We start from the raw sequence: 26,839 nt of genomic DNA, 5'->3' as shown, positions 1-26,839 counted from the left end.
CGTATTGTATGTGTCAGATGTTGTCATCGTCCATGCCTCTGCATCATATAGCAGGACGGGAGAAATGAGTGACTTATAGAGTTTGGTTTTTGTTCGTCAAGAGAGGACTTTGCTTCTCAATTGTCTCCTCAGTCTAAAGTAGCACTTATTGGCAGGAGTTATCCTGCGTTGGATTTCCAGGCTTACCGCTCGGCCGGCAATCCATCGGCACCGCCGCTTTGTTGTTCTTCAAAAGAGTAATTGCTGTTCGAACTTCTTCATGGTCGGGCAATGGAACGTCATCGCCATCGTCATCGATTGGGGAATCGGGTTCGCCTTCTCCTGGCGTTGTACGTTCACTGCCATTCAGCAGGCTGGAGAAGTGTTCCTTCCATAATTTAAGTATGCTCTGGTCATCGGTCCCTAGATCACTTTTGGGGGTTCTACAAGTGTATGCTTCGGCCTTGAAACCTTCCCTTAGTCGCCGCATTTTTTCGTAGAGTTTTCGAGCATTACCCCTGTCTGGCAGCTTATCAAGCTCTTCATACTCACTCATTTCGGTCTCTTTCTTTTTCTGTCTGCAAATGCGTCTCTCTTCCCTCTTCAACTCTTGGTATTTATCCCATTCCTCACATGTTGTGGTCGATCGTAACGGTGCGAGGTAGGCAGCCTGTTTTCTCCTTGCAGCAGCAATCCTGGTCGTACTAGTTGTTCTTTTGCATTTTCCGAAAACCAATGGTTTCGGTTGCAGCTCTACGTAAGGAGCTTAAAATGCCAACCCACAGTTCCCTTATAGCGAGATGTTGATGAGTGCTCTCAGAGAGCAGTAGAAAATCGTTCGGCTATCTGTTGGGATTGCAGCTTTTCGACGTCGAACCTTCCTTGTGTTTGATGGTGTTTGTTTTTTGCTGCACAGAGGCGGGTACGAATATTGACTGCAACAAGATATTGGTCCGAGTCGGTGTTAGGTCCTCGAAGTGCAAGCACATCTAAAACACTGGAAACGTGTCATCCGTCTATCACAACATGATCGATCTGGTTGGTAGTTTTTCGATCCGGAGACAGCCAGGTAGCTTGATGCATCTTCTTATGCTGGAATCTAGTACTACAGATAACCATATTTCGGGCCCCGGCAAAGCCCATCAGCCTCAACACATTTGGGGAGGTTGCATCGTGGAGGCTCAATTTACTGACCGTAGTGCCAAAGATACCTTCCTTGCCCACCCTAGCGTTAAAGTCGCCAAGCACGATTTTGATATCGTGGCGGGGCACCTCTCATAGGTGCGCCCCAAGCGCTCATAGAAGGCATCTTTGGCCACATTGTCCTTCTCTTCCGTCGGGGCGTGGGCGCAAATCAGCGATAACTTGGATTTGATGCGGATTGAGGCTAGACGTTTATCCACCGGGGTGAATGATAGTACTCGGTGACGGAGCCTCTCTCCCACCACGAAGCTCACACCAAATTTGCGCTCTTTTATATGTCCACTATGGTAAATGACCCAAGGACCTACTCGTCTCAGTCCTTGTCTCGTGATGTTATCCGTCACTCTAAAGAGGATATCCACCAGCTGAGCAGGGACACATTCCCAATTAAGGGACCGGATATTCCAGGTGCATGCCCTCAATTCTTAGTCCTTAATTCGTTTCTTATGTCCGAAATCAAATCGGGTGTTACTTATCCGAGGCTTGTTGTTCCTTTTCATAGGGTGCGTTTTTTACGTGGCGGGTCGCAAACCCAGCGCACAACCCTGGAAAAGGGGGTGTTTCGCCTTCTCACGTTAGCTCGCCTTGAAACTGATGTTCTTAGGCTACCCAGAGGATACTTGGTCAAAGACCGGAACTCGTGAGCTGCTAGAACCATATGTAAAAGAATCGTTTCTGGCCACTCCCAAGTGAATGACGATCAGAGAACTTTCCTCACTTGAGTGAACTTCTACACATCACTCCATCTTCCTATGCGCATTGGTAGCGGCAAACATCGTATTTAATCGAACGATGATGGAATTGATGCGATCGAAGACGCGGCTTTTGATGGCGCAGCAGGTACATTTTCCTCTTTTAAGAATTCTAGTTCGAATTCTGGTGCACGAGTAGCTGGTCACAGCTGAAGCAAAGGCAGATTACTTGTAACTAATAACTGTTGCATGGCCGGCAACCTCTTTCCAAATATTTCCCTCAGCTGGACGTAATAGAGACACATTTTTAACAATTTTTTCTGAAATTATTGAAAAATTATTTATGTACAAATTGTAAAATATCAAGATTATACTTACCATCGATGGTTGTAAGATGGAGTTGAAAAGACAGAAAACTGAATTAGATCAAAAGTAAAAAAAAATGTAGAAACTTACTTCAAAATCCTCCACCTCCATCAAAACCTCTATAATGGAGAGCACCTCACTTCCCTTCTACTTCTTGTTTGGATGCTGCCTTTTCATTTTTTCTTTTCTTCATTCAGTATTCATTCTTATCTAAAACTGTAAAAATTCTTAGAATTTAAATAGAAATTACAAAATCTATTTAACACTTACCTTCTTTATAAATCTAACTGCAATGTCTTAATATAAATGGAAGCTGGCACAGGGTTGCAATTATATTTTACATGTCATTGCTCGAAAAAAACATGGATTTTGATCTGACATATTTTACAACCATTGCAAAAAGTTTTCTGCGTGTTTTTTGTTGTTATGTCATTGCACCAATAAGAAAACCAGGGATAATGGGATGCCCAACTTATTCCAGTGTGAGAGCGCCTCAAAATAAGCGTTTTTTATAACATTTTCCATTATGGCCAGATTGAACAAAATAAAAATTTTTGGGCATTTTAAATTAAAATACCCAACATTTATTACGATTGCAAATTATTATATATTGGACTTTTAATATATGGCGAAACTACTTAATTCCTTTTTTATGATTTTATGGTATATTAAAACAACTGACTTTCGATCTTTCAATACTTAATAAGGTGAATTAAGCCTGTTAGTTCTCAGTTAATAAATGTTTTTAATCAATTGTAATGAAAATTAATTCTATTATGCATCAAATTACAAAACGTTTCATGAAATATATTTAAATTTCGCATTTCCTTTGATTTTCATTGTTTTAAATTTTTATTAGCGATTTTGAACGGCGGCAACAAATTCCTCCGTTCACATATATTTTTGGTATAATTTCAATCTGGCCGTTCCAGTCATTCCAATTGCCAAACGTCAACACCTACCCAATCCAGTCAACTGTCAAAGTTCGGTAGGTGAGCGGCTCTCACATTTCCAGTGACAGGAGAGTTGGGGATCTCTTTATCTCTGAAGAAAACTCTGAAACATCTGTGCAATACGTGCAAGGATTTTGACCCTATTGATTTTTAACATTTTTAACGTGGGTTTCGGTCTAATATATTTTGAAGACTTTGTAAGTATTTTTATCTGTAATTTTTTCTTGTGTTAAGGCAAAAACGGGAAGACAATAAAACCCGTGCAAGGTGTTCTAATTTCTGCTTAATAAAAATGCTCTTTCCTGTAACATGGTAAAAGGTGCAATTTATAATTGATGATAAGTGGGGACAACCTGTAATTTTGGTTAGATTTAGGATACTCAGAATAGTGAATTATTTTAGTGTATGTAATCTTTATTCATATAACAGGTCAGATTGTTCGCTATAGTTTTATTTTAATTTAAATTATAGAAAAAACGAATTTTAAGATATGGCAGTTAATCAACTATTGAGGGTCCCAATGTTTATGTCAAGGACAGACCTATTTTGTCGATTTGGTGAGAATTTGATTTCGTACTTTGGACCCTTACTTAATGGTGTGAATGTATTTCTTAATATATTGTTAATTTATATTTATTTTATATAAAGGTGGATTAATGGGTACGAAAAAGTTTGCTTCTAGCATTGTTAACGATGGGAGTGCAAAAGACTTGCGGACAAAAATTGTTGATGACGTTTTAGTTGTTACTTTGGATTTACAAAATGCAAAAGTAAATTCTCTAAATGTATCCATGACCTCTGAGATAAAATCAATTTTACAAGAGCTCGAAACAAATAGCGCTATCACTTCAGCAGTGGTAATTTCTGGAAAACCAGGGTGCTTCATTGCTGGAGCTGATATAAGCATGCTTGAAAAGTGTAGGACCTTGGAAGAGGCTTCAAATATTTCGAAAGAAGGACAAGATTTCTTTCATCAAATGGAAAATAGCCGAAAACCCATTGTGGCTGCTATTAATGGAGTATGTCTCGGAGGAGGTTTTGAATTAGCTATGGCGTGTCATTATCGTATAGCAACAACATCAAGGACAACAAAACTCGGTACACCGGAAGTTTTATTAGGTCTTCTTCCTGGTGCTGGCGGTACAGTTCGGCTTTCGGAACTTAGTAACGTGACAACAGCTTTAGATTTGTGTCTCACAGGAAAACGTGTATCACCGAACAGAGCGAAAAAAATAGGATTGGTAGATTTGTTAGTTAATACATTAGGGCCAGGATTAGCTCCAAATGAAGAAAATACCATGCAATATTTGGAAAAAATCGCAATCCAAGTAGCAAAAGACATTGCCAGTGAAAAATTAAAGGTTTGTTTATGATGTATTTAGCCCCATAAAATTTAACTTTTCGTATCAAGGTAAATCGTGGAAGTAAAAGTTTGATGGATAAAGTTTTGAAGGCCTCTATGGGTGTAGATTTCATCAGAAACAATATATTCAAAACTGCCCAAAAGCAAGTTTTAAGGCTATCAAACGGCCTTTATCCCGCACCTTTAAAAATAATCGATGTTATTCGAACAGGTATTGAAAAAGGAACTTCAGCTGGATATGAAGCTGAAAGCAAAGCATTTGGAGAACTTGTTATGACTCCGGAGTCAAAAGGCCTTATTAGCCTATTTCGTGGCCAAACTGAATGTAGAAAGAACCGTTTTGGCCATCCAAAATCAGAAGTTAAAACTGTCGGGGTGTTAGGTGCTGGACTTATGGGTGCTGGTATTGCCCAAGTATCAGTTAACAATGGATATCAAGTTTTTATTAAAGACACATCCATTAAAGGACTAGCACGGGGAGTGGAACAAATCCAAAAAGGATTAGACGCTCAAGTGAAGAGAAAAAGAATTAGCGTCGTGGAATGCAATCAAATAATATCAAAATTAAAACCTACACTCGATTATAAAAAGTTTCAAAATGCAGACATAGTCATAGAGGCCGTATTTGAAGATTTAAAAGTCAAGCATGCAGTAATTTCAGAATTGGAGTCTATAGTGCCTCCTCATTGCATAATCGCAACCAACACAAGTGCCATACCTATCAAAAATATCGCTGAGGTCAGCTCAAGACCTGAAAATTTGATAGGCATGCATTACTTTTCACCTGTTGACAAAATGCAATTACTCGAAATAATTACTCATCCGAAAACTTCTAAGGAAACTACAGCTAAAGCTGTGGCTGTAGGCCTTAAACAAGGAAAAGTAGTGATTACAGTAAATGACGGCCCTGGTTTTTATACAACACGTATTTTATCAACTATTTTGTATGAAGGAATCAGGTACGTATATCTTATTACTCACTTTTTTATGTAAATTGTTCTTTTGTTGGTTTCGTTTTTAAATTGGAACCAGTAGCTTGTTTAAAAATATATATTTCTTATTAAATTCCTTAAAATTTGGAAAGTCTCCAGATTTGATTTCTTACTATTACCTCGCCCAAAAATTACTGGTTCGCAGTTTTTCTTGTTCTTACAATCGCGTTTAAAAGAAATTTGATTGGATAAAAGAATAGCACACATTTGATTATTTGTACAAATATACAGTATTCATTGGCAGTCGTGAAAAGAATACGTTGCAGCTGTCAAAGAAGATTAAAAAATTTGTTGAAATTTGCATTGTACTCTTGAAAAAAGAGAATTATTTTTGATCTAAGAGGCAAAAATCCAGCTCAGAATGCAAAAAGTATGAATGGTTCGAGGAAAATGGTATATAACGCCATAAATTTTGTTAAAAGTGATTCTAATTCGTTGAATAAAAAATACGCAAAGCTCTTGCAAGTAAATCAGCGGAAAATGCTGATACAGTTTTTAACATATTTTTTTTTTTTAATTTATGCTCTACTAATGGAAAATTTCAAATTGTTTTCTGTTTACAGTAAATGATCTGTTTATATTCGCAATGACTGCCATTTTGATATTTTTTTTTGAAAATTTTGCAAAATTTTTACTAAATATGAGTCTTTTAAATAAAAAAAAATTCATTAAAATATTTTATTTTTTTATATGTAAAAAAAAATTATTGAAAAAAGGCCGTTTTTTGCCCGAGGAAACCCATGTAACCCCTAAGCATGTATTTGAGAACAGTTATACAAAGTAAACGGCTATCTCTTCGACTTTTCTCGCTTCATGGAGTCTAACCTTCTCCCGCACTAAATCGTTAAATTTCCGACTGATAATAATCCTAAGATTTTTGTAAAGTACTGAGCCGCAATAAAATCTTTAAGTCGCTAGCTGAAAAATCAAGAGTTTTCTGGCAACATACAAGACAATCGGTTGGCCGGTTCTTAACTACGCCGTACCAATGAGGTCGCCTGTATATAAGCAGGTTCTGTTGGGTGTTTTCGTAGTACATCAAGAGGTCCTTCCTTATCTACATTGACGACATGAGACACTACGCCGACCAGACTTCGGACGCAACCTTAGACATGCACTGACCGCCATTCACAGTGGAGCCATAAACACAGACTCCTTCTCAGTGAATGGAGTACTATTCTGTATCTCGATTCGTAAATGTATTCTATTTGAAATTCGGATCTACTTCATAATTAACAAATTTGTACCACCCAGTGCCAGAATAAATACGTACAATTTTCGTTTTGTTTTCTACAATACATACATATTTAAAAATGAGTAGAAAGATAATCAGGGGTGTTGCGGAATCCAAGACAGATTTACGTCTTTTCGAACATACGCAAAACCAATATTCGAATCAATTCTAATAAAATTTGCAATGAGTTCGGCAATTTTAACTTTCATTTATTAGAATAAGAAAAAACGAAAAATTCTGTTTCGCACATCAATAATATCTGAATTCATGACACCTACTACTTTTTTTTGTGGTGGTTATTGTATAGGGTGATTTTTTAAGAGCTTGATAACTTTTTTTAAAAAAAAAACGCATAAAATTTGCAAAATCTCATCGGTTCTTTATTTGAAACGTTAGATTGGTTCATGACATTTACTTTTTGAAGATAATTTCATTTAAATGTTGACCGCGGCTGCGTCTTAGGTGGTCCATTCGGAAAGTCCAATTTTGGGCAACTTTTTCGAGCATTTCGGCCGGAATAGCCCGAATTTCTTCGGAAATGTTGTCTTCCAAAGCTGGAATAGTTGCTGGCTTATTTCTGTAGACTTCAGACTTGACGTAGCCCCACAAAAAATAGTCTAAAGGCGTTAAATCGCATGATCTTGGTGGCCAACTTACGGGTCCATTTCTTGAGATGAATTGTTGTCCGAAGTTTTCCCTCAAAATGGCCATAGAATCGCGAGCTGTGTGGCATGTAGCGCCATCTTGTTGAAACCACATGTCAACCAAGTTCAGTTCTTCCATTTTTGGCAACAAAAAGTTTGTTAGCATCGAACGATAGCGATCGCCATTCACCGTAACGTTGCGTCCAACAGCATCTTTGAAAAAATACGGTCCAATGATTCCACCAGCGTACAAACCACACCAAACAGTGCATTTTTCGGGATGCATGGGCAGTTCTTGAACGGCTTCTGGTTGCTCTTCACCCCAAATGCGGCAATTTTGCTTATTTACGTAGCCATTCAACCAGAAATGAGCCTCATCGCTGAACAAAATTTGTCGATAAAAAATTTTCGAACCGAACACTGATTTTGGTAATAAAATTCAATGATTTGCAAGCGTTGCTCGTTAGTAAGTCTATTCATGATGAAATGTCAAAGCATACTGAGCATCTTTCTCTTTGACACCATGTCTGAAATCCCACGTGATCTGTCAAATACTAATGCATGAAAATCCTAACCTCAAAAAAATCACCCTTTACAATGCGCACGCGGTGGCTGTCAGCAGGAGAAGATACTTGATCGTATGATGTGTAGTCCTATATAGTAATAACAGCGGGCGTCCTCAAGCCTAACGAATAACTATGTTTCATTTTGTGTCGTATTCGTTTCAACGTTGCTGGTACGCCAGGCGCAGCTGACTTGCTGACATGATGTTGCCATGTTGTATTAAAAGTTGAAGTATAATATTATAATATATTGTGGCTCGTCCCACAAGTTCTCCCCTTCTTGGAGAACGTTATCAAAATTATTGATAATTTAGGAAGAACTACTCAGCGGAATCTAACGCGTCTCTTGGGTGACGGTATAGATAAGCGGGAATCGGATTGAGATGGACGGTGTAATAGCGACGAAAATCGACATGTCCCAGGTTCAGATGATTCTGAAGTTATTGTAGTAAGCGTAGTATTACCGTCATCGTCGTTGTTCTGCTCACTCTCGTTGAACTTATCGTCGAGAAATAGGTAAACAGGCTTTAGTCGGTCGATCGAAACTGTAATGAAATACTTTTCATGCTTTGAAATGACTCGGTGAAGTCCTTTATAAAGTGAAGTGAATGCGTGGTGTGGAGCGTCGCGACGAATAAAAACGTTTGAACATGTAGATATGTTTTCCTCTGACCATGTCGGACGATGGGTTGTGGTGCAAAGTTTACGAAGTAATTTCTCAGTAGTTTTTTCTTTTCGCTACGTGGCGCCAATTGGATATTCCAAGCGAGGCCAGGTCCTTTTCCACCTGGCCCTTCCAACGGAGTGGAGGTATTCCTCTTCCTCTGCTTCCCCCGGCGGGTACTGCTGTCTTTTAATTTACTGAACTATGTCAATCTCGTCGTATATCTCATACAGCTCATCGTTCCATCGAATGCGTTATTCGCCGTGGCCAACACGCAAAGGACCATTAATCTTTCGCAGAACTTTTCACTCCAAAACTCGCAACGTCGACTCATTAGTTGTTGTAATCGTCCAAGCCTTTGCACCATATAATAGGATGGGAATTATGAGTGACTTATAGAGTTTGGTTTTTATCGGCGAGAGAGGACTTTACTACTCAATTGTCCGAAGTAGCACCTGTTGGCAAGAGTTATCCTGCGTTGGATTTCCAGGCTGACATTGTTGGTGGTGTTTACACTGGTTCCAAGATAGACAAAATTATCTACGACTTCAATGTTATGACTGTCAACAGTGACGTGAGAGCCAAGTCGCGAGTGCGACGACTGTTTGTTTGATGACAAGAGATATTTCGTCTTGCACTCGTTCACTGCCAGACTCATTTGCTTTGCTTCCTTGTCCAGTCTGGAAAAAGCAGAACTAACGGCGCGGGTGTTGAGGCCAATGATATTAATATCATCGGCATACATTCAATCGATTTACATTGGAACAAAAAAGCACACAAAAATTGTAATTAAATTCCCCGGGTAAATGATATTGCAAAGAAAATTATTTTGTAAGTTGGTAGGTTGGTAGGGCTGTCCTTAATTACTATGCCAAATATGAGCTGAATTGTCAATTAGTTTGCATATAGCAGATGCTTAAGTCGGTATACCTCAGTAGTGCGTTGCGATTTTTACAATGGGTAAAAATATCAAACAAAGAATTTGTCTAAAATTTTGTGTTTTTAACCATGTGCATGTGCGGAGTCGTTGTGAATGTTGGGAAAGGCTTACGTTTATTCAGTTTTATCAAAAACATAAGCTTACTAGTGGTAAAAAGCTTTCAAAGACGGTCGACAGATTGTTGAAGACATGTCTCGTTCTGGACGACCTTTGACTTCTTCAACTGATAAATATTAAAAAAGCGAAGGATATGGTGTTTGAAAATCGTCAGGAAAGTCTTAGAGAGATGGCAAGAGGGCCATCCGAGTCTGTTAGAATGGTTTTGATGGATATTTTGGGTATGAAACGCCTTCTTGCGCGACTCGTCCCGATAAAGCTGAATTTTTTTCAGAAAAAGTGTCGTAAACAGGGTCTTTAGACATGCTTGATTGTGCGAATTTCCCACATTGATGGAGAGCGTTATAACTGCCCATATTTATGAGTTTGATATGCACACAAGTCAACAATCATCGGAATAAAGGGAAAAACGGACCGGAGGGATAGATGTTCAATAAGGCAGTTGTGTGGGAATATCAGTCGAAAACGGCCGTAATTGTAGAAGATGATGCATCATCGCATCGAGCCTGTGCGATGTGACCAAATTCAAAGCCAAAAAACGCATTAAATACCATCGATCAATCACCGAATTCATATTTCGCTCCGTGTGTTTTTTCTTGTTCCCCAAACTGAAATTTGCGCTCCGTGGTCTCGTTTTCAGTCGATCGAAGAGATAAAAAAAAACGCTGAAGGAGCTGAAGGCCATCCCAAGATGTGCTTATGAAAAGTGTTTTGAGGACTAGGAAAAATCGTTTGCATTGTTGCTTTGAATATAACTATTGATGAATAATTAAATATTTTGCGTTTTAATTACAATTTCCGTGTACTTTTTTGTCACAATGTATAGTTAACCAATTTTTAATTCTAATATTCGGCTTAAGAATTAAAATTTCAGTTTCGTTTTATTACAATTTCCGTGTACTTTTTTGTCACAATGTATAGTTAACCAATTTTTAATTCTAATATTCGGCTTAAGAATTAAAATTTCAGTTCTTGCTTTAAAATTAAATTTTAAATGTTTAATCCCAACATCTTAATAAAAAAACTTGGAATTAAAATATTCGCGACCCTGTTTATCAACCTTTTCTAAGTAAAAACGGATGTTAGTTTTTCCTAAGAAATTTACTTTACTTAATTTGGTGTTGTGTTCTTTTGTGTTTGTGTTTGTGTTTGATTAGATTATTTATTGATTAAGTTTTCTTCGTTTTTTATTTTCGGATAATATCCAGCCGAGCTATGATGAACACTACATAGTTTTTTTTCTCAAGACGTTCTGGAAGAAGCTGTGTACCGGTTTATGCTTCAATATTTCCGCACGAAAAAATTACCCTAGACTAAAAGTATAGTCAATAATGTACAAAAAATAAAATTACTTAATACATATTTAAGAAATAAATTCGCAAAAAAATTATTTTTTCTACATAAAAAAAACTTCGAGTCATAGAAGTTTTCAGTTTTCATTAAAACATACAATTTTCAAAAAGCTGTAAAATATAAATTTATACATATACAGCAGTGTTTCCCAAAGTGGGCGATGACGCCCTCTTGTGGGCGCTGCAGGTGTCAATGGGGGCGGTAAGAGACCCAGAAAGAAAATGGGGGCGTTGTGTAGAGGCCTGGGGGTTATTTGTAATTTAGTTTAGCTAGGAGGCCTCTTAGACAACGACTACATGAGCTCTCGACTCTCAACAACAACTTGCGAACATCAACTAATATGAATTAAAAGATTGCTCAAACTCGGTTCTATATTTCTCTCCGCGTAAGTCATATATCTGTCCTATTTTATTGAATATAGAAAAAATGAAAATCATGTCAATCGATCGCTCCGTTTCATAACGGGGCATCTCGACATCAACGACATTTATAGAACACTAACTGTCATATGTATTGCTCTTGCCATTGCCAAATCTGTATGTGAGCATTTGCTATCTTAATATCATCATTTGCGCAAAGGTGTAGGGTAGGTAGTAGAGATGAGCGATATTGCGATTTTTAAATCACTGTGATTTTATATTGCTATTGCGATCGCAACTAACTCGACGATAAAACGGAGACCTTTTGTTGTTGTTGTTGTAGCGGCAGATTCTGCCGATTTGACAGTGTTTGGCCGAATACAACTCCGGGTCCCGTCCAGTTACGTACACCCGACTGTCGTGGAAAAAAAAAAACTGTCGTGGGAACGACTGAACCTTTTGTCGTTATTGGCGGTAAATTCTCTTTTGGTTCCTGTAATTCGAGTCAAGTTTTTACGCCTTTCTTTTCACTACATTTTCGCAAATGTTGGAGCGGTTCGGCTACCTGAAACTTAGAGCTTATTGTATAGTTCATTTGTATGTTGGTATGATCCGTTTTTAATATTTTCAAAGAAAAACTATAAACTCCATAATCCATCAGAATGTTTTGAATACCCGCTAATAATATTTTCAAGACCAAATTAATAACGGGAGTTTCCTAATCTTTGGGAAAATATTAAAAACCCGTAATTTTTTTATTCCATATTTTTTCTGAAATTAATTAGTTACAATTCTTGTTTTCATCACAAAAAGCTTTCAAATTCTGTTTTAACAATAAGTAAAATTAAAAATTTTATTAAAACAAATTAAAATGTTCCATTTTGATTATATTTCATCTACCACTTCAAAAATCACACTTCACTTCTTTTCCTTGATACATTTCCTGCCATTATTAAAAATTATAAGAACGTTACACTCAAAACTTCACACCGCTATGACGCAAAATAGCATATACGATATATACAATACCCTGAAGAAAATTGTTACTTTTCTGCTATTTGCTATTGTGATCGTACGCACGCCAACAGCGGGTGCGAATTTGGCTGCAACAATATAGTGGTCCGAGTCGATGTTAGGACCTCGGAGCGCACGTACATCTAAAACACTGGAAACGTGTCTTCCGTCTATCAGAACATGATCGATCTGGTTGGTAGTTTTTCGATCCGGAGACAGTCAGGTAGCTTGATGTATCTTCTTATGCTGGAATCTAGTACTACAGATAACCATATTTCAGGCCCCGGCGAAGTCGATCAGCCTCAACCCATTTGGGGATGTTTCCTCGTGGAGGCTGAATTTACCGACCGTAGTGCCAAAGATACCTTCTTTGCCCACCCTGGCGTTGAAGTCGCCAAGCACGATTTTGACATCGTGGCGAGGGCATCTCACATAAGTGCGCTCTAAGCATTCCTAAAAGGCATCTTTGGTCACATCGTCCTTTTCTTCCGTCGGGGCGTGGGCGCAAATCAGCGATATGTTGAAGAACCTCGCTTTGATGCGGATTGTGGCTAGACGTTCATTCTCCGGAGTGAATGATAGTACTCGGCGACGGAGTCTCTCTCCCACCACGAATCCAACACCAAACTTGCGCTCCTTTATATGGCCACTGTAGTAAATGTCACAAGGACCTACTCGTCTCTGTCCTTGTCCCTTCCATCGCATTTCTTGGACGGCGGTGATATCAGACTTTATCTTTACGAGGACATCTACCAGCTGGGCAGTGGCACCTTCCAAATTAAGGGACCGGACATTCCAGGTGCATGCCCTCAATTCGTAGTCTTTATCTCGTTTGCAATGGTCGTCATCAAAAGGGGGGTCTCTCATCCGAGGCTGATTGTTGGTTTTCATTGGGGGTGTTTTTTTACGTGGCGGGTCCCAAACCCAGCGCACAACCCTAAGTAGGGGATATTTCGCCTTCTCACTTTAGCTCGCCTTTAAACGGATGTTCTTAGGCTACCCAGAGGATACTTGGTCAAAGAACGGAAGTCGTGAGCTGCTTGAGTCATATGTAAAAGAATCGTTTCTGGCCACTCCCAAGTGAATGGCGATCAGAGAACTTTCCTCACTTGCGTGAACTTCTACACATGACTCCATCCTCCTTTTTTTTATAACAGCGATAACTTATAGGTTTTTAACAGTTCCTCTTCTACGTTGACTGACAGCTGTACATAAAACATGTATTCGTTAATTTTTGGTTGAACAAATATTTGTTGCTTGTTTGTTTCAGTGAAAGATTTTGATCTGTTGAGCGCTTTGTAGTGATCGTTTGCTGTATTAATATTTGTATTTAAATATGAATTTGAAATTACGGAGGAGAATCCTTTACATCATTTTTGGAGAGCGGTTGAAGAATTTCTTCTTCAGAATCATTTTCCTTTTATATGTCGCGAGAAGTCATATTCGTTGGGTCCCAAATATTCGGTTTTACAATATTATCTGTTATAAATAAGCCTGAAATCTCATTGCTCATCTCTATAAATTGTGTAATAGTAACATTTGAAGGTGAAATACGTGGGAAATTTGTCAAAGTTCATGAAAATATTTCGTTAAATGAAAAGAATTATCCATGCAAGCACTTGATTCCGATCGTTCAGTTTGTATGCCAGCTATATGTTAATAGTGATTCGATCTGAACAATTTCTTTGGAGATTGCGTAATTGTTTTACGTTATAATCCATGCTAAATTTGGCTGCTTGTTTGTTTCAGTGAAAGAAGATTTTGATTTGTTTAGTGCTTTGTAGTGATCGTTACTTGTAGTAATATTTGTATTTAAATATAAATTTGAAATAACGAAGGAATCCTTTAAATCATTTTTGGATGGCGGTTGAATAATTTCATCAAGAATCATCTTTTATATGGCGGTTAAAGTAATAATTCGTTGGGTCTAAAATATTCGGTTTTACAATATCGTCGGTTATAAATGAGGCTGAGCAAATCTCATTGCTCATTTCTATATAATCTGTAATAGTAACATTTCAAGGTGAAATACGTGGGAAATTTGTAAAATTTCATGAAGATATTTCGTCAAATGAAAAAATTATCCATGCAAGCAATTGATTCCGATCGCTCAGTTTGTTTGCCAGCTATGTATATGTTAATAGTGAATCGATCTGAACAATTTGTTTAGAGATTGCGTTATTGTTTTACGTTATAATCCTTGCTGAATTTCGTGAAGATATCTCGTCAAATTAAACATTTTTTCATGCAAGCTCATGATTCCTATCATATAAAAGAGCTGCATATAGGCTATATTGGTCTTATAACTGTGATTCCTACAAATGAGCATCTTTAAGAGAAAAAGACGTGTGCCAAAAAAACTAAAATGACGATGATCATACATTATGGAATCTCCGAAAAAAAATCGTTTGGAGATCGCTTTAAAATACCGCCATTTTACAACAAATGAATGAAAAAGGTACTGTTTTCCAACGAAACAAATATAAACGGAGCGTGTTCGGATGGGAATAGCAGCAATACAATGTTTTAGGGTGCAATGTTATGTCGTGCCATCGGACCCATGTCCAAAACCGATGGGCAAATGGAACGATTTAAGTCCGTATCTATTATGAACGACGTCATTATGCAATTTGTTAATGGTAGCATGACCGTAACATGGATCTTCTAGTAGGATAATGATCCGAATCACATAGTTTAACGCACATAGCAATAGTTTCGTGACAGGACATTTAACAAAAAATAATGGAGCAAATGCCACTCAGATATCAAGCGGTAATCACCAATAATGGTTTTGCTAAACAAAATATCGCCTTTATTTGAAAAAATAACAAATAAAGCGTTGTTAATTAAGGCTAAGTTTCAAAATTTAACACGCAAATAAAAAATTAATGTAGATCTTACATATATCGTTGTTAATTAGCTGCTCGCAACTGTTTGTATAAATCAATTGCTACATATTTTTTGAATTTATAGGCTTATGCAGGAGGGCGTGGAACCAACTGAACTTGACAATTTAACAAAACGATTTGGTTTTCCAGTAGGCGCTGCTACATTATTTGATGAGGTTGGAATTGATGTGGGTGCTCACATTGCTTTCGATTTGGCCAAAGTAAGTTACATTGAAAATTAATTAATTAAATTTTTTTTACATTCACGTCAATTTTTATTTTATGTATTATATTAATCTGAAAAATATGCGCAAATATAAAATATTTAATTTACTTTATGCATTTTGTAGGCATTCGGACAACGGTTTAGTGGAGGAAATTTAAATTTGTTGCAAGATTTAGTTCTAGCGGGATTTTTAGGTAGGAAATCCGGGAAGGGCATATTTGTATACGATGGAACTCAAGGAAAGGGCAGTCGGCCTGTAAATATTGATTTCCTTACCGTTGTAAAAGAGAAATATTCTCTTGTCTCAAAGGGAGCAAATACAACAGAAGATTTAACTATACGAATGGTGTCGCGTTTTGTGAATGAAGCTGTTCTCTGCTTAGAAGAAGGAATTTTGGATAATCCTTTAGAAGGTGATATTGGTGCTGTATTTGGTTTAGGATTTCCACCTTTCTCAGGAGGACCATTCCGTTGGGTCGATCATTACACAGCATCAAAATTAGTAGAAAAAATGAAGTCATATGCTGATTTGTATGGCATCGCATTTAAACCTGCACAAACCTTGGTGGATATGGCGAAAGATTCTTCGAAGAAATTCTATCCAAACTAACTTGCTCATATGAAACCTTTACCACTGTATGGATTATGTAGCAACATCATGTAGTATCTAGAATAAGCAATTTTTTACTCATTAAGTTAAAAATATAATCGTAAATAAATCGTTAAATATACTCTAGTGAATATAGGAACTTACATAAATTTTGTTAGCTGAAGGGGTAAGAGGGTATGTGAGGTCAAAGCTCGTATTTTATAACTTCTCATTTACGACTAAAATGAAAGTTAGTTTTGAATTTTTATACGTATATTTATTTTTTGTACCTTTAGATTTGTTTCGAAAACTTTATGCAATTTTAAAAATAATGTTTTAATATGAGCATTTGATTCTTAACGGACTGTTCTAGTCTAACATTTTAAAATAAATATTTTTTTGTATTTATTCCTATTATTAAAGATATTCCAAAATATCTCGTTAGAAGGATTTCTCAAAATTTAAGTTATTATCAAAGTAAAGACCGCTATATTTTTGTTGTAACTCGACTGATTTAGATCTAACTTAAAGCCTTAAAAGCGATTTTTGCGAAACTATTATTTTGCGATGCGATCGTCGAAAATTGGAAGTCGAAGTTAAGTAAGCTTTTTTACAGAATGGCCATGAATAATTATTAAATAATTGCTAAAAAAAACGCTTCTAGACTAGAATACTACAATAAGAGTCAAAATTATATTTTATTGTTTGTATGTTCGTTTACATATTTAAATAAGAGTCTTTAAAGTTTACTTTACTTAGTTTTCTCCCTATTTTTGGAGTGGTATACATACGAGTACTAATTGAAGAAAAACATTCCTTAAACTTCCCTAATATAGAAATAGGATCCAACTATAAGCTGCTAAAGAACAGACAAAAATAGCAAAAAGTTATAGCTACAAACCTCTGTATATAAACTTATGTCCGGCTGGCCGATTGTCTTGTAAGTTGCCGACAACATTTTTGAATTTTGGCGATAATCGCGGTCATAAGAGGAATGAAGAAGCATAGACCATCAACAGTTACACTTAAAATCTTAGGATTATTTACAGTCGCAATCTTGACACCATTGACTGCAATATTAATCTTAAGTCTGTACTTCTTCGTCCAATTTCTAAATATTGGTGAGTGCAAGGAAGAAGCGGGAAAGGTCGGAGAGATAGCCGTTTACCTTTGAACTCTTGCCATCGATTCCATTGCCCGATGTTGATATCGTGCAATCATTAGCGAACGAGGTTATGGAAACTCCCTCTAGTGGTTGTTTCCAGGTATAGAAGTTAATCAATAGCGGGAAGAGAACACCAACCTGCGGAACCCCTTGTTAGGTTAGCTTAGGTAGTTCATTGTGAACCTCTTCAGTCAGGAGGGAGCGTAGTTTTTTAAATGTCCTGCAGTACCGTGGTGTTACTATGCCAAAGGCTTCTGACAAATCCAAGGCTACGAGGCTACGGGTGGTTTCTGGTTAAGGCCACGTTTATGAAGAGCTGTGGTGGTGCTGTGCACTTTTCGGAATCCATGCTGGTGGTATGCTAGGCTCAGGTGGTAAGTGAAGGTCGGGAGTAGCAAGGTCTTAAGTGTCTTCACTGCTATGGAGTGGAGAGTTATCGGACGATAGGACCCCGTTTGTTGCCGGGTTTACCAGGTTTTAGTGGTGGAACCACTCTCCCGACTTTCTACACATCGGGAATTTGAAGAGTGGTCAGTGACAGGTTGAGGACCTTGGTGAGGTAACTTACTACCGCCAAGTTAATATGATTTAGCATAAGCATGTTGATTCCATCAGAGCCAATGGATTTAGATGATTTTGCGTTGTTGATGACATTCTGAACCTTCTCATCAGTGAAAGTAAGTAGTGCGGAGTCTTTTGGCATTTCCGGTGACACATCGTTTGGTTTTGTCTACCGAAGGATATGGCCATTGAATTGAACTTCAACTCGGTCATCGTGTATTTTCGGATTGGACAAAGCTTTGATAGTATACCAAAGCTTACTCATACCGGTGGAAAGGCTGCAAGACTTTAAGTGCTCTATAAATTTCGTCCACTTTTGTTGATTTACCAATCGCCGTATCTCAAAGGGATCTCAATTTCCCTTTGGTGTCATTATCTAAAACCGCTGCTTTGGCTGGGAAATTTTGGCGGAGTTCCGCAATTCTTCCCGCAGTAATAAAGCTAGTGGTAGCTGCTGGGATCACCTTTTGGAGTAAGGGTGTTCTCAATAAATTCTGTGAAGCCGACCCAGGTACGGTTGTCCACAGAAACAAAATCACGAGGTTTCTCTATCGAGATTTGAATGAGCAGGTGGTCTGATGCGAGAGTTAGTATAGGTCGCCAGGTTATACTATTTATCAGACCGCCGCTAGCAATGGTAATATCGGGCGAGCTATGACAGGTGCCCATGGCTGGGGGCTTCGTCATTAATTGTGCTGAATATCGAATCGTCAATCTGTTCAGCTTCATCCCCTTACGATCTTTTGACAGGCAGGAATGCCGAAGATCGTGGTACGGGTTAAAGTCGCCTAGTACCAAACAGTTATCACCCCGAAGTAGCGCACCTACATATATTCGGGTGATATCCTGTAGGGCAACATGTATGTAACTGGGGGGATGTATATATTAAATATTTCGAGCTCAACATCGATTGACCGGATAGTTACACTCGTGGCAACGCACATATTACTTTCTTAAATTTTTTTTTCGAAATTTTTCGTTCGTTCGGGATTTTCTTCAATTTTTTTTTGTTTTTAGAAAGCATAAGTAAACTAAATTATATTACCTAATTGTAATTACAGTTTTTAATTTATTAAGTTAAAGAGTGTTTAAAGTGTACCCACTAGTTGATTTAAAATTATTCACTCACCGCCACTTTGTGTTAATAAAAGACTGCAAGTGCAATTAACATTTGTTTAAATTCTGTTTAATTTAGCAGGTAACGAAATATGTAAAGTATAATATAAATGACGAATATAAATACATATATGTAAAAAAAATTATCAATAGAAAGCCGAAGAGACGGTGTCCAGTTTCAGGACCGCGAAATGATGTTTTTTGCGAATGTAGCCTGGTCGTTACTGAAGGATCGATGACTTGACGTAGCGTTGATGACTCGAACTAATGTAACACTCAGGATCGGTGAATAATCGGAACGTATGTTGACGTGGCGCAGTATAGAATATAATGTCTTGTAGACTAATGTTGATGTGCGGATAGTGTTTGACGAATTGTTTAGAACGAATGAATCTGCTTTCCCGCTGCCCATTCTTTTTGGCGAGTGGGTTGGTTACAGATGTTTTCAGTTGTGCTGTAGTGTCATCAGCTGTGGTCAATTGCGCGGCTGTATTAGGATGCGCCAGTTTTACCGGGTAGAAGGGGTGGATGCTTAACTCATTTAAACAATGAGTAAAACACAAACCTAATAAACTTCGTGTTTCAAAAAAAAAAAAAAAATATGAATTCCAAATATAGTGTAAATGAAATGAAATTAAAAAAATATAATATATAATTTTTTCATCTCTTATCAGTCATTTCGAACTAATTTTGTAAAGCTCATTATCTTTCAATTTATTTATCTATAGCTGAATGCGTTTTGTTTTTAATTTTTAATATTTCTGATTAAGAACATGTCATTAATTTATTTCTAAATAAAAAATTTCTATACCGCAAAAAGTACTGAAAATTCTCAAGCGTTTTTGAGACACGAATATAATAGTTAGGATGCGCAATTTTAATTCACTCCAATTACCTGTCGCGAAAGACGTATAAATTGTTCCGGTAACGAAAAAGCGTGCGTTCGGTTCAACCGTTTACAAAGAAGAGAGTTCTTTATTTCTTAATCTAATTGCTAAGCCTAAATCTTAAAACTAAAGGCTTAAACTAGTGGTAATATAAATATGTATTAAAAAGGGGTAAGTATAATCATTTTCAACTATCGTTAAATATTGTAACAGATTATGGTAAGTATTAAGGTAAGTAGTAGATTGGTATTATGAATGCATTATTAAGGTAAGTATTTTATAATAGATTTTCTTAATTTAATTTTTAACAATTCAATATTTTACAATTCATTTCATTATTTTTGTTTTAGATATAGATATGTCTCTCGACGCAACACCGGCCACCTTGACAGCATCAATTTCCTTCAACCTCCATTGGAAGCAAGGCCAGCTTGTGGATGGGACGCTTGATTGTGCCCGCCTTAGTCGCCACTTCTGCGACTCGCACCTTGCCGTCTTGCCCTTCGACGGTTGCGACGACGCGTCCGAGTACCCACTGCTGTGGCGGCATGTTGTCCTCGTGGACGAGCTCGTTCAGCTGCAGATTGCGAGTGGGGTGCAGCCATTTGTTGCGTTCCTGAAGGCCCGTCGGATATGTTTTGGACCACTGTCGCCAAAACTGTTGCTTGAGAGATCAAACAAGTTTCCATATCTCGCAGCAACGAATTGGGTCCACTGACACCTGCTCTAGAGGTAATGCTCGCAGGGAGAACCCTATGAGTAAATGCGCTATGGTTAGTGCCTCGCCGTAGTTGGGGTCCTTTCTCAACGGGGTTAAGGGCCGAGAATTGAGGATGGCCTGCACTTCTGTCAGCAGTGTTGACAGTTCCTCTGCGGTCAGTAGCGCGTTGTTGATTACGCGAACGACGTGATGCTTGGCGGACTTTACCCTGGCTTCCCATAACCCGCCGAAGTGCGGCGCTCTCGGCGGTATAAAGGTGAAGCTGAATCCTTCTTCGGCGCCGACGAAGTTGGTGGCGTTGTTGCTGAATACCTTCGTCGGAATTAGAAGATAGGTCCGAAACTAATTCTAAATGTACTGCTTTTGAAGTGAAGCAAACCCCTAGGTTTTAGGGGTGGTCGACCGTGTATTTTCAAGGTTGTGTCTATCGGACCACAAAAATTTACGCCACATATAAGAAAGGGTTTATTTTCGGTTCTATTGCAAGCTTCTCGGGCATTAATTAGCCATGTGCGTTCTCGAAGAAGCGCAACCAACGCTTTAGCCCCAGCGTGGTGATTTCGAATATGCAGGAACCGTAAATACGTTATAACGAAGTGCAAACTTTTATTCAATAAAAGCGGAAATATGGCTTCGTATAGGAGAGGTGCATTTAATAGGCGACCTCCTACTCGGATTGATTTTAATGACAGCGACATATCCGAGTACTCATGCAAAAACGGGCTGAGTTTTTGCAAGTTTGCGGGTAGGGTGGTACCTTTATGCAATTTTGAATGACATCCGAAAATTCTGAATGTTGAACCACTTCTGCAATTTTAAGTAAACTCGAGTTTAGCTCTTCTGAAGTCAGATCTTGTCCCATGGAGGATTTTAGTGGTCGCCTGATCAATCGTATGCGACCACACGAAGCAATTTTTTATGAGATGAGAATTTTTCAATAAGGTCCAATATTGAATTTTTTTCAGCAGTCGAAATTAATGTTGTTGCCCATAATGCAGGGTTTTCTAGGAGGAACTCTGGACCGCCAGACCATATCGAATTATTCAATTCGTTCACGTTACAACCCCGAGACACTTGACCCGCAGATTTTGTTTCGTTGGCACATGTCGCCAATGCACTTTGTCAGTCAACTCTTGGATTTCGGACACTATGTTTGCGACGAAGGTTTGTAGTGAGGATGGATGTGTTTTAATCCAATGTAAAACGATTTCACGGGACGGGACAAGGACAGAGACGAGTAGGTCCTTGTGACATTTACTACAGTGGCCATATAAAGGAGCGCAAATTTGGTGTTGGATTCGTAGTGGGAGAGAGACTCCGTCGCCGAGTACTATCATTCACTCCGGAGAATGAACGTTTAGCCACAATCCGCATCAAAGCGAGGTTCTTCAACATATCGCTGCGTTGCGCCCACGCCCCGACGGAAGAGAAGGCATATGTGACCAAAGATGCCTTTTATGAGTGCTTGGAGCGCACTTACGAGAGATGCCCCCGCTACGATGTCAAAATCGTGCTTGGCGACTTCAACGCCAGGGTGGGCAAAGAAGGTATCTTGGGCACTACGGTCGGTAAATTCAGCCTCCACGAGGAAACATCCCCAAATGGGTTGAGGCTGATCGACTTCGCCAGGGCCCGAAATATGGTTATATGTAGTACTAGATTCCAGCATAAGAAGATACATAAAGCTACCTCCTGGCTGTCTCCGGATCGAAAAACCACCAACCAGATCAATCATGTTTTGATAGACGGAAGATACGTCTCCAGTGTTTTAGATGTGCGTGCGCTACGAGGTCCTAACATCGACTCGGACCACCAAATTCGCACCCAACTCTGTGCAGCAAAAAACGTACGCCAACAAACACAAGGAAGGTTCGACGTCGAGAAGCTGCAATCACAACAGACAGCCGAACGATTTTCTACTCAGCTTGCACTCCTGCTCTCTGAGAGCACTCGCCAACAACTCGGTATAAGGGAACTGTGGGACGCCATTTCAAACTCCTTACATACAGCTGCTACCGAAATCATTGGTTTTCGGAAAGTGCAAAAGAACAGCTGGTACGACGAGGAGTGCCGTGTCACAGCGAAGAGAAAACAGGCTGCCTACCTCGCAATGTTACGATCAACCAAAACACGTGCGGGACGGGATAGATACCGAGAGTTGAAGAGGGAAGCGAGACGCATTTGTAGACAGAAAAAGAAAGAGGCCGAAATGCATGAGTACGAAGAGCTTGATAAGCTGGCCGACAGGGGTAATGCTCGAAAAGTTTACGAAAAGATGCGGCGGCTTACAGAAGGTTTCAAGACCGGTGCATACTCTTGTAGTACCCCCCAAGGTGATCTAGCCACAGATTCCCAGAGCATACATAAATTATGGATGGAACAAATCTCCAGCCTGCTGAAAGGCAGTGAACGCACAACACCAGGAGAAGGCGAACCCGATATCCCAATCGATGAGATGGAGCAGACGTTCCATTGTCCGACCATGAAGAAGTCCGAATAGCAATTGCCCGCCTGAAAAACAACAAAGCGGCAGGGGCCGATGGATTGCCGGCCGAGCTATTCAAACACGGCGGCGAAGAGCAGTTAAGGTGCATGCATCAGCTTCTTTGCAAAATATGGTCGGATGAAGGCATGCCCAACGATTGGAATTGAAGTGTGCTATGCCCAATCCATTAAAAAGGAGACCCAACAATCTACGCCAACTACCGTGGGATTAGCCTCCTCAACATCGCATATAAGGTTCTGTCGAGCGTATTGTGTGAAAGATTAAAGCCCACCGTCAACAAACTGATTGGACCTTATCAGTGTGGCTTTACTGTGGCTGGTAAATCAACAACCGACCAGATATTCACCATGCGCCAAATCTTGGAAAAGACCCGTGAAAGGAGAATCGACACATACCGCCTCTTCGATTTCAAAGCTGCTTTCGACAGCACGAAAAGGAGCTGCCTTTATGCCGCGATGTCTGAATTTGGTATCCCCTCAAAACTAATACGGCTGTGTAAACTGACGTTGAGCAGCACCAAGAGCTCCGTCAGGATCGGGAAGGACCTCTCCGAGCCGTTCGATACCAAACGAGGTCTCAGACAAGGCGACTCCCTATCGTGCGACTTTTTTAATCTGCTGCTGGAGAAAATTATTCGAGCTGCAGAACTGAATCGAGCAGGTACAATCTTTTATAAGAGTGTACAGCTGCTGGCGTATGCCGATGATATTGATATCATCGGTCTCAACACCCGCGCCGTTAGTTCTGCTTTCTCCAGACTGAACAAGGAAGCAACGCAAATGGGTCTGGCAGTGAACGAGGGCAAGACGAAATACCTCCTGTCATCAAACAAACAGTCGTCGCACTCGCGACTTGGCTCCCACGTCACTGTTGACAGTCATAACTTTGAAGTTGTAGATAATTTCGTCTATTTAGGAACCAGCATTAACACCACCAATAATGTCAGCCTGGAAATCCAATGCAGGATTACTCTTGCCAACAGGTGCTACTTCGGACTGAGTAGGCAATTGAAAAGTAAAGTCCTCTCTCGACGAACAAAAGCCAAACTCTATAAGTCGCTCATAATTCCCGTCCTGCTATATGGTGCAGAGGCTTGGACGATGACGACAACCGATGAGTCGACGTTGCGAGTTTTCGAGAGAAAAGTTCTGCGAAAGATTTATGGTCCTTTGCGCGTTGGCCACGGCGAATATCGCATTCGATGGAACGATGAGCTGTACGAGATATACGACGACATTGACATAGTTCAGGGAATTAAAAGTATTCGACGCAGTACCCGACGCGGGAAGCAGAGGAAGACGAAGACCTCCACTCTGTTGGAAGGACCAAGTGGAGAAGGACCTGGCTTCGCTTGGAATATCCAATTGGCGCCACGTAGCGAAGAGAAGAAACGACTGGCGCGCTGTTGTTGACTCGGCTATAATCGCATAAGCGGTGTGTACGCCAGTAAAGAAGAAAGAAGAAAACGATTTCAAAGTCTGTCCAAAATGTAATATTTTCGAAATGTCGACTCAACATAGGCGCTACTCTTGACCATAATTTCTAAAGAAAATGTGCTGCCGAGAGCTCAAGACGCGGAAGAGATTTGATCTTCAGCGGAGCCACTCTAGACTTTGCAATGGACTAGCATACATTTTATACCACTAGCAGATTGGCTTCGTATTATATGCAGCATCCGTACGCCCTTATTAAGGCGTCGGAGAAGCCATGTATTTGGCAGATGGCACTCGACTCAATGTTTACGTAACGAGGAATGCTTATCGATGAGAGCTGCATTAGGTTGGCTTTAAAGTCACTGTCGAAAAATTTAGGGTGGTTCGAAAACCATTTCGTTAAGGTGAATCCGGCTGAGTTTAATATTCGAATTACTTCATTCTCAAAAGATCTAGAGACTCAAAATTTTCGGACCCTCTTAATACATCATCAACATAAAAGTCTCCATTGATGGCCAATGAACTGAGTAGATATTTCATTGTATTGGCATCACTGAGTATTTGCAAACACCGTGTTGCGAGAAATGGAGCGGGCGCAGTGCCGTATGTTACGGTGTTAAGACGAAAAATTTGAATTTGCTCAGAAGGATGCTCTCTCCACACAATAAGTTTTTTTCTGTCTTCTTCATGCATAATTATTTGACGATACATTTTAGTAATGTCCGCTGTTAGTGCATACTTATGTAAGCGAAAACGAAGAAGAGTTGAATATAATTCTTCTTGGATGGTTGGACCTACCATCAAAAGTTCATTCAACGCTATTTGAGTTGAACATCTATTCAAAGCATCAAAGACAACACGTAATTTGGTTGTTGTGCTCTCGGGTCTTAAAACGCATTAATGTCCTCTCCAGGGCCTGAAACCGCCGAACTGCGGTTTCATATGAGTGACCGAGTAACTTACGGTCAGCTTTAAAGGGCATTCTGACTTGAAGCCGTCCTGAAGGCAATAGTAGTAGTATTAACGAAAAAAATTTCACACCCTTGTTGCTCTGGTGTGAATTTGATGCCACTTGATTCTGAGGGTAATTCTTCTAGAGGCCAAAATTTTTGGACTACTGAATCTATTGAGATGAAGTCTTCTTCAGCTTGGCATAATGTGCTATGTAATCTGGGAGGAGAATTTATATTAATGGCGTATTTGCCAGATACAATCCATCCTAAAAGGGTTTTCTGAAAAGTTGGCTGGTTAGGATCATTTTTAATTTGGCCAACAGCTAAAGGGATGGAGGATGGGGTCATGTGTAGAAGTTCACGCAAGTGAGTAAAGTTCTCTGATCGCCATTCACTTGGGAGTGGCCAGAAACGATGCTTTTACATATGGCTCAAGCAGCTCACGACTTCCGGTTTTTGACCAAGTGTCCTCTGGGTAGCCTAAGAACATCCGTTTTAAGGCGAGCTAAAGTGAGAAGGCGAAACATCCCCTACATAGGTTTGTGCGCTAGGCTTGGGACCCGCCACGTAAAAAGCAACACCCAATGAAAACTTCGGCTATAATCGCGTAAGTGGTATCTACGTCAATTAAGAAGAAGAAGAACAGCTAAAAGGTCGAAAAATTTTTCAGCACCCAATAGGATATCCACTTTTATAGATTTGTGGAATTCTGGATCTGCCAATTCAATATTGTGCGGAATTTTCCAGCCACTAACATTGATGTTATGGTCTGCATGATTTGCCGAAATGTATCGCATTACCCAGAATTCCGCCAAAAATTCAAAATTATTTAACCGCGACTTAACAAACGCACTTAGTTTTGACCCCACTTTTGTATTGGAATTGCCAATTCCTATTACGCCTAATGTTTTGTACTGACGTTGAATCCGCAACTTCTGCGCCAAGTCCTCCGTCATAAAGTAGACCTGGGAACCTGAATCCAGCAAAGCTCTCGCAGGCAGGTAGTCTCCACAGCTGGAACTTACTAAAATTACTGCTGTTGCCAACATGACCCGATCCGGCATATTGGCTGTATGCATGGCATGTGTGGTTGATGGTTGCAGATGGGATGCAGCGGGGAAGGACACTGGATACTAATGCAACAGCAAGTGATGAGATCGATTGCATATGCGGCAACGATCCGCTCTGCATTTGGAAACGGTATGTCCCTTACGCAAGCAATTTATGTATAAGGGTACCGATTTGATTTTCCTCTTTGAAGTTGGTCGCCTTGCCGTGGCGAAGGGGCTTAAGTAAGAGTAAAGTGTGCATCCCAAAGGAAACGCACTCTAATCTTACGAACTAAGAGGGACACTTCA

At 39.4% G+C, this 26,839-nt stretch overlaps 1 protein-coding gene across 2 annotated transcripts; it reads left to right on the top strand.

Annotated features, from left to right (window-relative positions):
* The first annotated feature begins 3,250 nt into the window (after positions 1-3,250).
* On the top strand, positions 3,251-16,291 carry LOC105224381 (trifunctional enzyme subunit alpha, mitochondrial). Of its 2 annotated transcripts, none has more exons than XM_011202455.4 (6): positions 3,251-3,390; positions 3,665-3,750; positions 3,842-4,554; positions 4,605-5,515; positions 15,410-15,545; positions 15,675-16,291. In XM_011202455.4, exons 2-6 carry the CDS (start codon positions 3,684-3,686, stop codon positions 16,158-16,160), a joined length of 2,313 nt encoding a protein of 770 aa, XP_011200757.2. In that variant the 5' UTR covers positions 3,251-3,390; positions 3,665-3,683; the 3' UTR covers positions 16,161-16,291. The 2 variants fall into 2 exon arrangements, with proteins under 2 accessions (XP_011200757.2, XP_011200748.2); XM_011202446.4 differs by lacking the exon at positions 3,251-3,390 and adding an exon at positions 3,521-3,596.
* Positions 16,292-26,839: the final 10,548 nt, after the last annotated feature.

The sequence above is a fragment of the Bactrocera dorsalis genome, chromosome 1, assembly GCF_023373825.1.
Source record: "Bactrocera dorsalis isolate Fly_Bdor chromosome 1, ASM2337382v1, whole genome shotgun sequence".
Classification (NCBI taxonomy): Eukaryota; Metazoa; Arthropoda; class Insecta; order Diptera; family Tephritidae; genus Bactrocera; species Bactrocera dorsalis.
The sequence above is the reverse complement of the archived record's forward strand: the minus strand, read 5'-3'. Positions and strand labels throughout refer to the sequence as shown.

Excerpts from the sequence above, each read along its gene's own strand:
- LOC105224381 (XM_011202455.4), top strand. The coding sequence starts at position 3,684 with ATGGCAGTTAATCAACTATTGAGGGTCCCAATGTTTATGTCAAGGACA. Across the intron at positions 4,555-4,604 it reads TTGCCAGTGAAAAATTAAAG|GTAAATCGTGGAAGTAAAAG; the intron begins GTTTGTTTATGA and ends TTTCGTATCAAG. Across the intron at positions 5,516-15,409 it reads ATTTTGTATGAAGGAATCAG|GCTTATGCAGGAGGGCGTGG; the intron begins GTACGTATATCT and ends TTGAATTTATAG.